Source organism: Anser anser, assembly GCF_964211835.1.
Source record: "Anser anser genome assembly, chromosome: 21".
Lineage (NCBI taxonomy): Eukaryota > Metazoa > Chordata > Aves > Anseriformes > Anatidae > Anser > Anser anser.
In genome coordinates, this window is record NC_139742.1 from 8355453 (window position 1) to 8373144 (window position 17692).

Below are 17692 nucleotides of genomic sequence, written 5' to 3' on the forward strand. Positions count from 1 at the left end.
GAGACAAGCTCTTTTTCTCAGTTTCTATGGAACCAGCAGAGCGGAACTAATATAGCGTCCGCATATAGATGAAAGAATGAAGAGGAAAAAGGGCTTTACAGCTAAATTAATTAAGCAGATGTACCTGTCTAATTAAAGATGCACTGTCCCTTTTGTACCCTAGCTGCAGTACAAACAGTATTTAAATACACTCTCTATCCATTTCATCTATCAAAATATTTAGTAGGAACATTCAGATGAAGGTGATATTAGCAAGATGAGCTTCCCATGTATTATTAATAGAAGGGCTCCCAATTATGCGTGAATGCTACAGCAAATCTTTATAGCAATAGCATAAAAAACAGCTGCCCAAGTAGGTTACCAAACAGCACATTTGTAACAGGTAAAACCGTTACAAATGCCCTGGCCCAGCTTTACACCAGGGTGTGCGCTTGGGCCCTGGGCAGAGGAAGCAGCCAGGGCCTCAGCCTGGCGCTTCTTAGTGCAAGAGGCCCGGAGGACTCAACTTGTGCTGGTGGTGCCAGGGGAGCCGGCTTTCTTAGATTCCAAAGATATTTATTCTGAGATTTTTAAGGCTATCCTCAAGTCTGGAAAGTCCAATTCCCATTCATCGAAGCTCCCAAAGGTTTTGAAAACCTTGACCTTAAACTCTCATTATCCAACCCCAAAATAAAACTACATCCCCTGAGCCACCTAGATAACTAGGGTCTTCCCTCCTGAATTTACTCTACGGGTGGGAGGAAGGACTTGGGCATGTATATCCTTACAGTACTCCACGGAGACCTAGACACACACGATAAAAGATGAGAACAGAGAAGTTGTACAAAACTAAGAGGCTCCTGGAGGCCTGTACTGCCTGAAAGGAGGAGGTACGTGCTTCCCACGTGCTTCCTACATCTTCCCAGTTAAGAAGGCTGCAAGAAGAAAGTTGTGACACCTCCCCATCGCCAGGTCAAAGCGAATTCACATTCACATACACAAAGAAGAAATAAAGGGAGACATAACATGCATCAAACTCAGCGCTGCTGTGAATCACGACAAATGACACCCCCTCCTTAGAAGCATTAAAAACACACATTTCCATAGCTAGAGTCCGAACAAGCTAACAGCACTGTACTTTTCATCAAGGATTTACTATTTAAGAAAGACTTACCTGAGTATTTAGGGCAACCAGTTCCAGCCAGAGTAAAGGAACACGGGCAGCAATTTCCCCAGCCACAGCTAAGCTACACCAGCCACAGGTGCTGCCTGCAGTCAGCAGGAAATAAAACGGGGTGAGTGCGTAGCTGCTGCAGAAAAGCCTCTGGCACAGGCTAAGAGCCTCCATCCACCAGGAAAACAGAATTTAGTAACCTATCTGCTCCTGCAGCTCGTTATGGCCTTAATTGGGCTCTGAAAGTGATGAACCTGCAACCCATTTGCTATAGCTCTAGATACTATTTTCAGGTGCTCTGGGTCTTTCTGCCTGGTAGGGGAACTGCAGAACAGGGTGGTGGGGAAGGACGGCGCACCCACAGCGTGACTGTCCTGCTGTTCTGGCAGAACTTTTTAAGCAAGTCGAGTTAAGAAGGCATCCTGGTCTCAAAACACTGCAGCTGTCTTTGGGAAAAGTGCACTGCAGAGCTGCAAGCTTCATTTTTCTATTTGCTGTTGTGTTTGCTTGCAGCAGACTGTCAGAGAGAGACAGGCAGTCCCAAGTAGTTCTTGTGCAGACCACGGAGTGCATTAAGACAGAAACACGTCTAATAGCTTTAATAATCCAAGTTGGCTGCATGGTATTACACAGTTAAGACAAAGCTACTATTCACTCTATCACAGATTCAGAAAAGGATGTTTTTAACTAAACAGGAACTTTTGTAGCTGCAGTGCTTCATACCTTAGATCACAAAACAAAAGCCAACAAAAAATTCCCATAAAATACAATTTCTTACTCCGTACTTCATCTAAACTTGGTAAGCTTCAAATTTAACACAGCTTGACTGAGTTCCTGTTCACCTGTGAACTTGCTACATCAGTGACTGGACTGCAAACATTACAGGGAAAAATTTTAAGCCAGCTATCGAAGAAATAATTATAAGCATTTAAACTTTTTACATGGAAGGGGCTTAATGATACAGCTTTCTATAAACTCGAAGATAACATGGGGATCTTGGTCAGCATTGACATAAAAGGCATCTTCATAAAACTCCTCCAGTTCCTTGACATTCCTGTAGTAGGTTTCCACACGTTTCTCTATATTTTCTTCCTTGTCCTTAGGGTTCTGCCGGAGACGGGCTTGGATCGCCGGTGTGGGTGCTGGTCTGAACGTCGTGTGGTATCTGGAGATGAGACACAAACGTCACCGCTTCAGCTCAGCCTGAGGGCACAGCAGCCAAAGCCTGAGATATTCCACGGGTTTTGCCTATCCCAGTTCATTGGAAGCGCCTCCTTCTGCTCTAGGTTGGGGTTTCAGAACAATGATTACGAATTGCAGGGCGAGTTATTTGGCTTTCCTGCTCTCTGGAGTGCTGGATGCTCAAGAACCAAGAGTTTCTCCTGAGGTGACACAGACTGCGGGTAGTGTTTTAATACTTCACATAAGGTGCGGAGAAATCCCTGTCATGTGCCCAATGAAGCATTTCTGGAGCTGTTCCAGATCCAGTCCCAAGGTATCGTGTTTTACTTGTAATCTTTGACTCTTATCTAAAAATAGCACCTAAAACCCCTAACCTTAAGTCTTAAAAATCTGTTAAAAATCTTTGCTGTGCACCGTTGTGCTGACACTAGACATTAATTAGAAAAAAAACTGTTGAACTTTGAGTGCTTTCTCTGCACTGAAGCAGAGTCCAAACATAGCCTTGCGTCCAGGCACTGCTGAGGGACCTGCACTTAAAACGTGTGTAAGGGTCTCGGACACTGGGGACTTTCCTGGCAAGATTCAGAAGTGCAAGAACAGGGCTGGTATCACCAAAACCAAACTTTACAAGTATTTCCTACTAGCAGGGATGTGGCTGAATGTTTCCAGCAAGTGGCAGAAGGGCAGCAGAAGCACAGCCCTCACGTAACACTGCCTCCAAATCACCACAGGCGTGAGTGTGAAAGACAGGCCTGTTTTCTCTTGATAAGCCACTGGCCAGTAGGGTTAACGCTGTCAGCACGGAGGGTCACTGGAAGAAGTTAAGAAGACACAAATACCCTACCTCGGTCTCTGTTTCTGGGAGGACACCAGGTAGAATGTAATTCTTAGCACTTTTTTTACAGGAGCTGCAGATAAAAAGAGGCTACCTCAATCCAAAATAGGTTTTAGTTACTTCTGATTTCCAGGATGCCAGATTTCGGCTTCCCTGAATTCCTGCTTGTGGGTTCACTCATCTCGTCAGCAATCTTTAGCAAGTCAGAGGATTTTCATCACCAGAGTCCCGCAGCAGTGCTGCAGTCCAGCTCAGTCTGCCCAGACAGCTGACACCAAAAAGTATTTTGACAATGCTCCTGTATTGCCAGAGGCTTTCAGCAATCGCTAAAAGCTCTAATGCAAACACATATTTACATTTCCTGCCATAGTAATTCTACTTCTGACTGGATGTCTTCTGTGCCCTTTGTCTCTGATGACACAAAACCAGTTTATCCCTCGTCCTGTAAAGCCAATACATGCAAAAACAAGGAGAGAAGCAGAGTCTCCGTGTCTCTGCAGAGAGCTGCAATACAGCCCCAGCTGGTACGATGTGGACACAGAGTTCATTCCACATTAGGATTATTTAGAGCACAGCTGAAGGCCACCCTCTTCACTGCACTGTAGCCAGTGGTGCAGGTTTAATATAATGCCGAGGATTAGATACAGCATCTAAAACAATTCAATTCACAATGAATTTGGAAGGAATAAAACCCAGACTTTGGAAGAAGAAAGCGTGTTAACTGGAGCAGATACTGAACAGGCTAATCCTAACGGTAAGAAATGCAAAGATGTGTGAATGATTTGCTTCGTACTGTTCATTTCTTCTGAACAACCGCATCACTTATTACTAAAACAAAGGGAACACTTACAGCAAATCACTGCTGCTGTCACCAGTTAATGTCACACCTAGAGTGAGATGTCTGAATAATCACATAGCACTTTGGCACGAATCCAGTATTTATGGACTTAATCTTGGAGGGTTCAGTATTTGTCTTTGATTCAACAGGATACATTTAAACATTAAGAAAATAAAATTGTGCTTTACAGTGTAAGTGTGGGGAGTTATCCATTCGAGATGTTAATCATAACAACAGCACAAGTGGAAGTTGGAATTCCTGCCCCAAGTCCAGCAGGTATTTAGGATGGTATTTCACTGGTACTGGTTCCCCCCAAAACAAGGGTGGAGCTGACAGTAAACCTGAAGCTCCCTGGTGAAATAAGGCAATGGGACTGCCAGTAAGACAAACTGCCACATTTGAGAACCAAATTTTACACTAACTCCGTGACTCAAACAAGTTTGCTCTACTGAGAAAGAAATGTATTAATATCTCACAGTAGACAGAACCAACACAGGAGGTGGGGGAGGTAAAATGCAGCAAGATTTCCATCTTCTCCAGCTGGGAAACTTTCAAAATTCCCATGGGAATGTCTGAAAACCATGTGCATTTAGGCTAGGTTTCAGACGTCTTCCCTCAGCATTATTTTTACCTGCCAATTTAGTTACCATTACAGTGTTAAGAGCTGAGCTACTTGCTGCTGTAGATTTCTCTGGGATTTTAAAATGCCCTATTCTGAGAAAAGGAGCTTGCTGCAGTCAGTAGGTGGGTTGGTACTTGAGTAGCTATGAAAATTTTAACCTTTCTTTTAAGGAATCCCTTAACATGAGTACAATATTCCTGACTTTCCTTAGATTTCTATGAATTCTACCTGGTGCTTTCATCTTGCTGGCAGTCTTAAAAAACGTTATACATGAGACATCAGTGCTAACCTTTCCCCAGTGACTGGATCGATCCTCCGTTGAGACAGTCGTTCCATGATGGATTCATAGGGAAGATTGAAGAAAAACACCCTACGGAGAACATAACGAGTAAGAGCATTAACATCCTGAGAACAGCACTTGTGACCTTCAGAGTACGAGCTCATCCTTACCCTAAAGGAACAGGACACAGAAACATGGAAGTGTCCGTTAGGCCTTAGTGAATCAGAAGGTATTAACATATGCACGGGAGCTCAGTTCTCTGGTTCTTCTCCCACCTTGTTTAGTCTTCAAACGAGGAGAGCAGTTACTGGGTTTTAAAGGCAGAGCTCCTTGATATGCAACATGAGCGGTTCTGTGAGCAGTGGCAGGGCTTAACAGACAGGCTGGACGCCAGTGGCTGAATTACAGTCGGAGCCAATATCAGAGTCTGTCATGGACCACTCACAATCCAGCAGCTACCTCTGATCTTTCTCTGAATCCAGCTACTCAATCCAACTGAAAAACACAATCACAAGGACATTCTGCAACAGGTAAATAAAAAATTGCTACTCTTCCTGTCAAGGACAGAAAAAGAGCTGTGTGCCAATATTACGGATCCTTCCCTAATAACAGCACAACACATCTCGGTGCCAATGACAATGTTTTCCCTCTTGCTGTTTTAGTCCACTTTCACTTCTTTCACCCTTTTCTCCCCACACAGCCCCACAGAGTGAGTCCTCCTATCTCACACTCTTATCGTACATCCTTTAAAGCAGAACGAGTATTAAGATTTAATACGTGTCACATTACGCTGCTGACAATCCCGTGTCCTTTCTGTTAGAGTTGATCTATAGCGAACAGTGTTGGGGCATGGAAGGCAGCAGGGTGGCATAACCCACTTGACAATCAGCCTTGCTGTTGAGACGGCTAGAGGAAATCTTAATGCATGATTTTAAGATCAGAATTTGCAATTCCCACTGAGTCTGAACAAGACATAGCTGCTCAGCATCTTGAAGAGCCAGACCCTCGATGTCAGTGGTGTGGGTTTCAAGCTACGAACAGCTTCTCACCAGAGGATGGGGTGGGACTTGCCTACTCGTTCCCTACGGGTTCCACAAGAGCCCTGATTTGAATCAAGGACGTAGAACCAGAAAACAATAGAGGTCACTATTGACCCCAGTCACGTTACACCGCTGAGTATAAACTGTTGTGCCCATCCCACGGTGACTCCTCCTCGGCAGTTCGGTTCATTACAACAGTTCTGTTAATTTTATGTTGTAGTTCAAAAACTCGTCAGCAGAAAATTCTCAACAAACTGCTGAGGATGAGAGGACGTGAGCCCCTGGGCTAGAGAGAGTCACACGGCCATTGGAAGACACCACTGCAACAGAGCAGCTCAGGGCAAAGATCACATTTAGTGATTCATTTGCAGCAAAATTAAAAAGAAGGCTTCCTTTGAAAACTTATGAAAACAAACTCTCACCAACTGCACAAATCCTGAAGTCTCTAAGTACATCTTCCTTTATAATACTCCCACTCCTGCTGCTGCCTTCAAGGCCAGACTCCCTATTTTTGTTTTTGTCTGCCTCTCACAAAAGATACTGTATGCTTTAGACATTCACCAAAGGAACATTTTACACTGACTGGGTGGGATCAGACCAGATGAAAGGCTGAGCTTTACCTTGGCATGCACATAGCAGATTACTAGAATCCTTTGTAGGATTTAAAGTTATGAAAATCATCTCTCTTTTCAAATGTTTACAGATAATGACTTCTATTCACACTGTGGTAACAAATAACAGCCAGGAATAAAACATTCAAGATCTCGCAGATTCCAAAGACAGGAAAAGAACAACAGTTTCAACACTCTTTTATCCCTTACACTCTTAACATTTTGTTTTTCTTTGTTTCTGTTGCCCAACAATGGCACAAAAACGTGATTGTCAGAACAGGTAACATCTGATGATATAGCTCAAGATGAATATTCTAGTAGAGAGGAACAACATTTATACAGTCATGATAATTGATACGGCTCCCTATTATATTCTGAAATAAACAAAACCACTAAAGGATTATAACCTGGCATATCAAGAAAGCTTGTCGTAATTCATAGTTACTAACTCAGAAAGTATTACGGTGTTTGAAACAGAAGAGCCTAAAAAACTCCACTTAAAAAGCTGCCAACAAAATGAACTCTGAAAGCCTTGTCTGAGCTTCCCTTCTCTTTTATACAAGATGCTTCTTATTATCCAGTCTGGTGTCACCATTAAAGAAAAGTGTAGGGGGAAGATGTGGGAGAGCATAGACATCCCTGCTAATATGGATTTTTTTTCCCCCAGATGGGTTGTAAAAAGGCAGGCACAATATACAGCACCAACTCCTCGTCTTACTGTCCTTCCAGCTGGAGGTGGGACGCCTCGCCCCGCCGCACTGCACATCCCCGGAGATGAGAGAAAACATCGCGCCCCGGGGCTGTCAGTTTAAAATTGTTCAGAAGCAGGAAAAAGATGAAGGGGAAAAACACAGACAGAACTATCAGGTAGATTTAAAATACTTCCAATTAGAAAGCTTTATTATCATTTTGAAGGAGACACGTAACACACACAGTCTATTCTGCAGCCCCAGGAGGCTTACTCACACGAGTAAACCCCATTTACACGCATGCACTCTGTGAGGTGCCAGCCTTCTGCTATTCCTGGTAGCTTCAAGGTATTTCTGAGCAACATTTCCTGTGTCCACCTCTCAGCTGCTGTGATCCTGATCACATAAACCAGACCCTCAAACTGTCCAGGTAACACCTTCGCTGGATTTCTCTTGGAAATCCTCTAAGAAAGAGGCCTGCATCCACGACCTTGATCCAGCATTTAGCACAGTACCTGGAACAACTCCCTGCATGTACTGGATTCAAGCAGGGGTTGGCCCCTTTCACATACAGAGTGTAATATATTTTTTTTTCCCCCCACATAAATGCATGATCTGTGAAGCTCTCTTTAGGAATCAGCCAGGCTTTGTATGTTGTAATGTGTCACAACTTCTATCAAGGAGAAATATGAAACAGATGTCATCAGAATTGGTAGACAGGGAGGCAAGGAAACACAGCCTCATATCAAAGGATACCACATTATGCTGCTAGATTAGCATCTAGCAGCTTCTCTTTCAGAGTTGGCAAGCCGTTCGTTCAGCTCTGCAACAGGTGAGTGGTGTCAGTCAGCAGCACCGAGAGGTGCTCACCGGAGAGGCTGGGCAGAGATGTACGAAGAATCCTCACCCCCGAATCACGGGCTCAGCTCCTACCTTGTGCCAACCAAAAATCACTGGCATCCAGTTCCAATTTCTTGGTTTCTGTGGGGTGTAGCTTGGTAGAGCCTCTCAGCCCAGGTCTCTGGGGACAAACGTCCCCCAGGCCACCGAGTGGCAACATCGCTGCTAGATGCAGGAGTGAAGCCAAGCGACCCACAAGCAAAGCTCCGTCCTCTCTCCTTTGTTTGCCCTCCCAGGAGAGGGATGGGAAGGTCCAGCCCGCCAGCTAGCTTTCACAGGTAATAAAACTGTGAACACAAATACTGAAGGGAAAAAAAATCTCATGTCAGAATCCTGCCTCCTTCCCACTGTACTTGATATCACTTATCTAATCTATTACAGCTTTCAGATACATTACAGAGATTCAATTTAAACAAGTTAATAATGTTGATGACACCGTCACTGTGTACCTAGTCAAAGGCCCTGTTATGAGAACTAGCCTGCCTTTGGATGACGATGAAATACGTAGAGTGTCTAAAAGCTGGAATATAACGCTGCTCTCCTGCCAGCCTTCTGGTGTTCCAAAAGAGCATTCCAGTTGCTTCTGGCTTTGGACTAGTCAGTGTTGTCTAACATCTTAGAGGTCACCAGGGCATCACGGTGGCTTCCCTTTGCAAACGGAGAGAGGAGAAGGTAAAAGTAAGTTTTATTTCAAGCATGATCGTGAGACATTTTTGGAAGAATGTGTCACAGCCCTACAGCAAGTGAAGGAAGCTTACTGACCTCCACAGCAGCACTCCTCTAATCCTGAGCGACGCGTTTGTTCCAGATGGCAAACAACCTAGTTAATCCAAGTTATTAACAACTGTCAGTGCTGAGAGTTGGCCTCAGGAGAATTTTTTGGTGGTGGTTTTCCTGTTTTGCGGATATTATGTCACTGACTCAAAGCACCTACAATGGAAAAAATGTGTTGCCATAAAAAAAAAAAGTGTTGTGTGCCTGAATCTGATATCACTGAGCTAGGGATTAAGGCATGATTCCCTGCCCAGACAGGTACCGAGTCACCTTCCAGGACGGCTCCGCTGCCCTGCCAGCTGCCTTCACATCTCAGGAGATCCAAAGCTGTGCCTGCAAGCCGTGGCCTTTCACAGGTTTTGGTCCTGTAATTTAAACATTGCCGCTTTATGAGCCTGACCCAGATGAACGATCCAGATGTTGACTGTTCTGGACCTGAGCTATTTACTTAGGTCGGATTCTCATCCTTGGCGTTTCCTACCACCTGGAATTATTCGGGATTGACATTAGTGGAGGGGAGCCCAAAGCCAAGCTCTTTTTGTAAAATTATTGTCTGTGAAATTTGACCGACACTGTTAAATCTAATTGAATTCATACCTTGTTTTCATTTAGGGATGAAAAGAGAATGTGGTGTAGTATCTGAGGCAGAACCTTGACTCCCTAGCTGGCTTTTAAAACACAGAGATTCCCGACTTGCTTGTGGCTCCACTAGGGCCAGATCAAGCCTTGCAATAATGTTAGGATGCTTGAATTAAAAAAAAAAAGCCAACAAAAAAGCAAACAAAAACAACAAATACCAACACTGGGCCACTTTTAATGTAACATTTAAACTTTTGAGTTGAAACTGCAACTTTAAAAATAGTAAGCTATTAATCTTTCCCTTATTTTCTTGACTCCTATATATCTTCCCCCTCGTAGGCAGGTACCAGCTGCCATATTCCCATTCTTCACACTCTGCGCTCTGCAAAAAAAGAGGCCCCTGCTGGCCAATTCTTGTTTAAAATTGTGCATAATTGATAGTGGCAAATCTACCCCAGCTGTGTCTAAAGCCTCTCCAGGGGCAAGAAAAACACTCTCTGTGACTGTCATTAACTACTAAATTAGCAAGTGCTCCTGGCAGTTTACAACATACCACATCAGCCTGCTTTAAGAAAAAAAAAAAAAAGGATCAGATGCCTGTGTGATCTCAAAGTTAACGGCAAACTTTGCTGGCAGGACTTTGACAGAACCCCCCGTAAATGTGAGCAAAAGAGAACGGAAAGAGAGAGGGAGAGGGAGAGCAAAAGAAGGAGAGGAAGGAGAGGGAAGAACCAAAGTTTCCCCTCTTTTCTAAGCAGGCAAGCAGAAAATGTCAAGTTCAAGGCTAGAAAATGGAGTCTTTGATAGGGCACAACACATCTTAGACAGCATGGTGATATCAATACAGGCTTATCTGATGCCGTGGTGTAGTTCCCTATGGAGAATAACTCTCCTGGAGGACTTAGCTCAGGCAATGCAGTGGTTACAATTTTTGTAAATGAGCTATAAAGCTGAAAAAGAAATGAGACTGTTGAAGTGCATGGATGCAGCAGCTCTCTGGAAGGCTACCACAGGTAAAATCCTTGTGTGACCATTGGCACAAATGCATGCTCCTCCTTTTGGCTCATAAAACAGAACCAAAGCAGGCGGAGAAGGAAATACCACAGTTCTCACAAAAGGATGAAAAAGCCTTGGGGGGCATTACGGCCTGAACTGTCAGGGAGACAAGCAGCATCTCTCACAACTGTCCTGAATTTGTCTAAACTGTAAGACCCCCTGTTAAAACTGACCACATTTTGGGGGTTTTTAAAAGTTTCCAGAAATGCACAAAACTACAAACCTCTTTATCACACGAGAACAGCAAGCCAAGTACAGGTAAGAAGGCAGGCTTGGCCAAGACACAAGAAAAATCTGCTTTGCAAAAACATCTTTTTCCTGAGTAGAACCATTGAGTTATCACAAGGATATGGCAAACCAAGGTACTGGTTCAAGGTGATGGGTAAGAAGGGAATTCAGAATTGAATCCAAGTGACTATTCCCAGCTAAAACCCAGGTCATCTTGTCTGTATTGACTATTTAGGCGGACACCTGATTTGGATCAAGCAGTTCCCCTAACGAATGTTCCCTTTCTTGTAGTATAGGCACGCCTGGAACCTGAAACCTTGGCTAAGCCTCCTCTCAAGAATCAGGGGCCCAGCCACAGGATTCAGCACACCTTGTATTTCCATAATTACATTCTGCATCCCCGAATTCCCTCTTAAATATTAAACTGGTTACATAGATCCCATCTAACTTTCCCCCAGTCTTGTTCCACTTTCTTTCAATGTAGCTATAAACCTGGTATTTTGCCCATGGGTACCCAGACTACAAATGATCTTCTAAGGCTGCACGACCGACTGAACATGGATCTTAGTTTACTTCCTACCCTAAATGCTGCTTCTGCATCTCTCTGCGATGGATGAAATGATCCTTATCTCTTATTTATGGAAGGAGCTGTTGGGAGGTTTATTCACCAATGTCTTTCAAGTGCTGGGATATCTTCTGAGGAAAGATGCTTGCTTCTGTTTTGGGAAGTAATTTCACCCTCTAGGTTTTGACCATAAGGGAAAATATGTTGCATAAAGACTAAAACAGGTTAATCGGCACGAGCGCTTTCCTCGCTGAGTTCCTATAATGATTCATTTGATGACAAGCTATTTGCGGGCATGGGATCTTTCTTTTCAAACGGCTGCATTTCTGCCGAGCGACGACGAAAGGCAGTTAACTGGGGCGCTATTCCCAGGACGTGGCTTCTGGCCAGGGGAGGATGAACAACATCCTTTTTAGCTGCAGCCGTTCCCTTCAGCAGCGGCGCGGAGTTCTGACTCTGTTAGATGTTTCCCACCCACCGGTTAGATGTGGTTAGATGTGCTCGAGCTCTGCAGCCAGGGGACAGGGTCCCTCCCAGCAGCCGGCTGGCTCAGCAGCATCGCGGCGGGTGCCACGGCGCCTTACACGCGGGGACCAGGCGCAGGCTGGCGGGGTAGCGCTGCCTCTCTGCTTTACAGAACAATGGGCTGGGTCTCGGGCTGGGGTAAAGCAAAGTAGCTCCACTGGCACCACGCAGGCTTACAGCAGCGAAGAACCCCAGGCCTTTTGGCAGCGAGAGCCCTTCCACCCAATGGCGGTCTGAAGAGCTACCGGCTGTGTAAACGTTACATAAGCGCGGCGAGAAGCACACATATGCAGAGCAAATGTTTTCATACTAGGGGCTTCGGTGCATTTTTAAAGCTTCTTTTGAATTGCTTCTTTAAGGCAATATTAACTCTTTCCCTACGTAATAAGTGGCTTGGATGCATTACTACCTCCATGCAAAACTGCTTTACATTTCTCCCCTCGTTTCTATTCTTTGCCTCCTTGTTACTCTCAGCTGTTATTCTAGCATCTTTGCATTCCCCCTGGAGTTCATTCCAGCGGTGCTTTATGAATCACAGAATAAGATGGCAGCCAGCACTGCTTTAGAGTAATGTGGCTGGCACGATTTCCACAATCCGTAAGGTTAATCAAACTCAGTCTCAGATAATCGAAAGCCTCTGCAGCCCCAGAGGCCTGAGGTCAGGAACCTGAATCCGCTCCCCCAAACGCAGACGTGTTTCCTTAGATGCCCGCAACCCTCCCCTGCATTAATGAGATTCTGCAGAGCAAATTTTGAGTGGAGCAAGAACTCCAGGGTTAAGCACTAGCAAACTCATATCAGAACGGATGCCTTTGCTATCTATCTGCAGCTTTTCTCTAGTACCTCCTGTTTCCAACAAGGAAACCTGTACTTTTCTTCCTTTTTAATAAATGGAATCAAATTTATAGTAAATTATGCTTAAACTTAAGTGTTCTTATAAAATGCTACATTAAAGTCCCCCCACTCCCATCATTTAAACACTAACTTTTGCTGTTGGTAGGATATTTGGTATATAAGATAAATTAAAGACCTGACACCAGAAAGTGTATGATTTGGGGGCAAGGGGAGGGAATAAAAGAATGGATTATAATGTGTCATTTTATATATGTGTCAAAGGAAACCAATTTCATAATAGGGAATAAAAATTCCCTGTTTAAATACTGTCAAATAAATCCTCAAATGTAATAGGGTTCACTTCTGGGGAAAAGAAAACTAAATCTGATTAAATATTAATGTGGCGTAGTATTAATTAAGAGAGAAAAAAGTCCATCAAGAGAACCCCAATATGTTTACTGTGTCCCCAGGAAGCTGGAAAATTTCACAATCAAGTGTGTAAATGTTCTAAAAAAGGGTCCTGAATATTTTATGAATATTTGTCATAAAACAGAAATAATAACCACTGTGCAGAGCTATTAGAATTAATATTTATGCTGCCCGCCATGAAATATTCATGGGGACAGAGAAAGGGGGGCCCGTAAGACAAGAATTAATTTACATTGGGCTTGGTTTACCCGCTGGCTTGATGTTTAAAGACGGGTTGACAAGCCTCCATATGAATCCGTCAGTCACTTGCAGCAGTAGGTGGGGTGAAGGCAGGGGGAGGCGGGGGGAAACGGGTCCAAGCTGCTGACAGCTCACAGATTGAGTTTCTGACAGCCCTTAAAAAACCTAAACGGCCCCCCACCTTTTTTTCCTTCTTCCATTGCCCAAGGCGCTCTGTACTGCCACCGTTCATCCGATCTCCCCTTCCATCTGCTGAAATTAAGGAATTAATGAGCGCTATACACTTTACAGCGGGCCCCAGGAATGTTTACTGGTGATTAAATTATAATGCAGCCAAGCTGTATAATTCATGAACCAATTAAAGGAAGTGTTAGTTGATTTGATGGGATGAGGACGTACAAAAAGCATTTAACTAATAGGGAACCGTGGGCTGCCGGTCGCTTTGGCTTTCTCGGATTACGCGGCTAATTGCTCTGCTTTATAGGGCTGTCACAGATAGCCATACATATTTCATTGTTCTCAAATACTTCAATTGTTTGCTTTCGTGTTGCTGCTGTAATATGTAGAAGCCCAGCCAAACTTCAGTGTAGTTAAAGCACTACTCTGCAAAAGCAGGTTGCTTCGAGAGGAGGGAGGAATGCGAAGGGCAGAAGGAGAAGGCTGGCTGACAAAGGAGTAACTTAAAGCCTCCGAGTTAAATGTCACTCAGCAATTACATGATTAAAAGGTGCAACATATGATAGTCTTTTGTTTTACAACTTTTTGGACACTAATATTCTATGCTGACTTCAGCACAGAGAAAATATTGGTAAACTAAGCTGCAGGATTTTTTTTTTTAATACTGAGGAGCAACAGAAATAGGTGGGGAGAGAGGAGTATATTTAAAAAAATCCAGCAGGAAGGAGCTACATTGCTGCGGTTATCGAGAATAATGCATCATGTTTTAACTTACATGGTTCGATATTCTAAAATACATGAGAGATGAAGGGGGTTGATTTCCCATCTGGGAAAACACTCGGTGTCTAATTCGGAGAGCTGCCGAGTTGTACCAGCTATTCATACCAACAACTTCAGTTTATTACACAGAGAATGGAGGGATTTACCATTTCTGCTGTTTTACAAAGCAGTCTCCCCTAGCTGACAGGCCACAGGATTTGATGAAACGGATTCTCTGGATTTGAAGAGGCCTATCAGTCAAGGTACTCCTGTCCTCACTCAGAAACAGACACATTCTTCTAGCAGTGAAATTCCCAACCCATACACAGAAGTACATCTAGTGCTGAAGAAATTAGGTGTAGATGAATATCACAAATAGATGCACTAAATTGCGGTTAGACCTCGAAATCTATTGAATAAAGAACAAGCCGAGTTAGTATACTATTTCTGTAGGTCAATGATGAAGACAGGGAGCTTCTGTGGGTCCCTAGTCAGGCATATCGTCACCCACCTGAGGAACACCGTGGTAATTCTTGATCTCCTGCCTAATTTAGAGCTTTACGTTTCAAAGTGTTGTACAAATACCAACTAAACGACTTTCAAAACATCCCATTATGTAAAGCTTATAATCTGGTTCATCCCCTCCCTCGCATCCGTTCCCTCCAGGCGAGGGCTGTGGCAAGCAGCCCCTGCGGAGTGCCCTCCCTGCTGCCTCCTCTGTCGGTCCATGAGCCCAGGTACCTGCTCACCTCCTCCTCATGTGCCCCACCCTACAGCACAGGACATGAAATCCCCTCTCCAAATCTGCCCATTCCAGAGAATCCAAGAGGGTGTGCCAGAAGCAAAACTCTGCACACAAATAGACCAATTTTAAGAGAGGTTTTGTTAGGTAGGGACAGCCAACAGCTGCTTCTCAGGGTAACTCTTTAAAATGTGCCAGCTTCTCTTTGACATTCCAGTTATGAACCATCTCCCAGCCAAATGCCACAACACTAAAGTAATAAAATCCATCTCTGTCCTCTTCTGCTGGAATCGTTCTGTTTTGTATAAAGAATTACACCACACCAGAAAAGCAGAGAACCTCTGCAGTCCAATGCAGGTATTCACCAGGGAGGCAAGAAACTTACACTTAGTGAAAACTTACATTTTTCTACAAAGCAGAATAACCCTAAACAGTCCCTGAAAGAAGGTGCTTTTTTGTCTCTCTTCCCAGGACAGCACTCCCATTAGCAGGGTAGGGGTTGTCAAGGTGGAAAACCAGGTGGGGAAAAAAATTTGCAGTACTAAAGAAAAAATATTTTTCATAGAGCTTGACCCTGATGTTAGAAAGGTATTATGCCAAAAAAAGAGATTATTTTAAATTACCTCCTTTACTCAGAAGTGCTATATATTGTTAGTTTGTTCCTAGCTTCTGGATTAAGAAATGCAAAACATTGGCTTAAGATATTGGCTTAATAGGCACTCCCTGAAATAAAGGGTAATGATACCAGTTACACAGCAGGAAAACCTACCGTTAATTAACCCATTGTGTGGTTGAGTCATGTGGAAACTGGGTTGCCTGTTCTAGAAAATAGAAAGGTTAAATTGCTTTGGAGATAAAGTTGATCCTAAACTCAGCTAAGTGGGCAGTGCCTAGGATCTGAAATCTGACTAGCCAGGTAAGTATCTGGACAGTCATACACACAGCTGAAAGCCAGTATGTGATATTGGTAGACTCTGAATTAAAAACCTCTGCAATTTCATTAGATCTATTGAATATATTCGTGACAGCACCTGGGATAATAACTTGGAAGTGTATGTGTGCCCATGCAGACAAACTCGATCTCGCACCCTGGTCCCAGAACCAGTGAACTGCATCAGCGTGGGCCTTCCGTGGGGAGAAAGCAGAGGTGAGACGCAAGCCCAGGAATCAGTTTCTACCAACGACTGCTAACAGGAACCGTCAAAACCTGGCAATGTCAAGAAATCAGAGGCACTGCAGAAAAGTATTTTCTTTGTTGCTTTTGAAGTGCCCTGGATACAATCAATCATACAGAAAAAACTTCTATATTTTGGTTCAATGTGGAAAGGGCTATTTGCATTTCAATATGCTCAACTTATCCTGCCAATAAAAACACGGAATCACGAAGAAGAGATCAGGCCACTGGAGTGAAAAACAAGAGATGACATCCTGCAGACCTTTCAGATAAAACAGCTCCTTGCTTGTAACATTTCTGTTGATGTCCCAATATTTCTGAATGATTGGGTTTTCAAATGAGATCAGTCGGCATGCAAATGAGCAAACAGGATCAAGACATCTCCCATATCTGATTGGATAGAGAAATTATCAAAAGCCTCTTTTTTCATATCAAATTTCCATCACAAAAGGTCAAACTTTCAACTCCCATTACTTTTGCTAACTGCATTTCACTGTGCCTGCCAGCTCATTGCTACTGCTGTTTTCAGAGGAAAAAAAGAGAAGTAACAAATGATAACATCTTCTCCCACATCTGTCATCCAGGATGGACAAATATTTTCTAATCTTACTCTATTTTTCTCTACAGCACTCAAAAATCCTTGCAGCCAAAACATCACTTCTAACCTGATTAGCTATTCCTAGGTTGTTTTTATTTTTCTTACTGGTTCTCGTATTTTCGAGCCTACAGACTGACAAGAGCACCAGCTGTGTTGCCAGAATGTTTGTTCTAAAATGTGGTCATTTAAAATACTTTTTGATGTGTGATTTTTTAAAATATATTTCCTTGTGTTGTCTGCCTGGACCAATGCCTAAATACTCAAGTAATGGATGTTCCAGAAAAACAAAAGACAGAGACCCAGAGCATCATTTCCTCTGAAATCCTCAGGCAGTTACATTTTCCCTTGCAGCCCATCCCTGACAACAAACGCTGCCCGTCCTTCTGCAGAGTCTGTGGGCTGTGCGCTCAGATCAAAACCCACTACCTACTACCCCTCCTCATGTTATTGTACAATGATCCAATTTATCGGAATCTGATTTTGCCCAACATTTTTTTTTTTTTATCACGAGAAGTAGTCATACAGCAGAAGATCAAATGCACTCAGTTTACCTCGTCTTTTCCACTAATTCCACTACTTCCCTTCCTGACTGGGAACATCAGGCACTCAGTCATACAAGTAGTAAAGTGCCTGAGGACACAGCATGTATTCTCTTCTAGTGCTGTTGTGTTGCCTGGAGAAGTTACTGCCTCCGGTCCATACCCAGCTTTCTCCTGGTTGTCCCTTGGTAGAAGCTGCCACCAGATCTGCCAGAACCGTGTCCCTCTGACAGATGTTTTTGTCCCAACAGCAGAGCTGACAGGTGGGTTTGTGCGAGTCTGAGGTTCCAAGGCTTTGCTCCTCTGCCTGCTCAAAGCACTCA

General features: G+C 43.7%; 2 protein-coding genes across 7 annotated transcripts in view; both read right to left on the reverse strand.

Annotated features, from left to right (window-relative positions):
• Positions 1-1342, reverse strand: part of DDX31 (DEAD-box helicase 31) — a 63548-nt gene extending 62206 nt beyond the window's left edge. For both annotated transcript variants that reach the window (XM_083807401.1, XM_083807398.1), the window contains exon 1: positions 1154-1342. In XM_083807401.1, the coding sequence (XP_083663527.1) occupies positions 1154-1327 (174 nt within the window). In that variant the 5' untranslated portion in view covers positions 1328-1342. The remainder of the gene's footprint in view (positions 1-1153) is intronic.
• Positions 1343-1740: 398 nt separating this feature from the next.
• AK8 (adenylate kinase 8) overlaps positions 1741-17692 on the reverse strand; it is a 78339-nt gene continuing 62387 nt past the window's right edge. For 4 of the 5 annotated variants that reach the window (XM_083807417.1, XM_083807416.1, XM_083807419.1 and 1 more), the window contains exons 12-13: positions 4920-5000; positions 1741-2318 (exon numbers count right to left, since the gene is read on the reverse strand). In XM_083807417.1, coding sequence (XP_083663543.1) covers positions 2072-2318; positions 4920-5000 — 328 coding nt within the window. In that variant the 3' untranslated portion in view covers positions 1741-2071. Of the gene's footprint in view, positions 2319-2343; positions 3244-4919; positions 5001-17692 lie in introns of those variants that run through there. The other variant, XM_083807420.1, reaches the window with a different exon arrangement.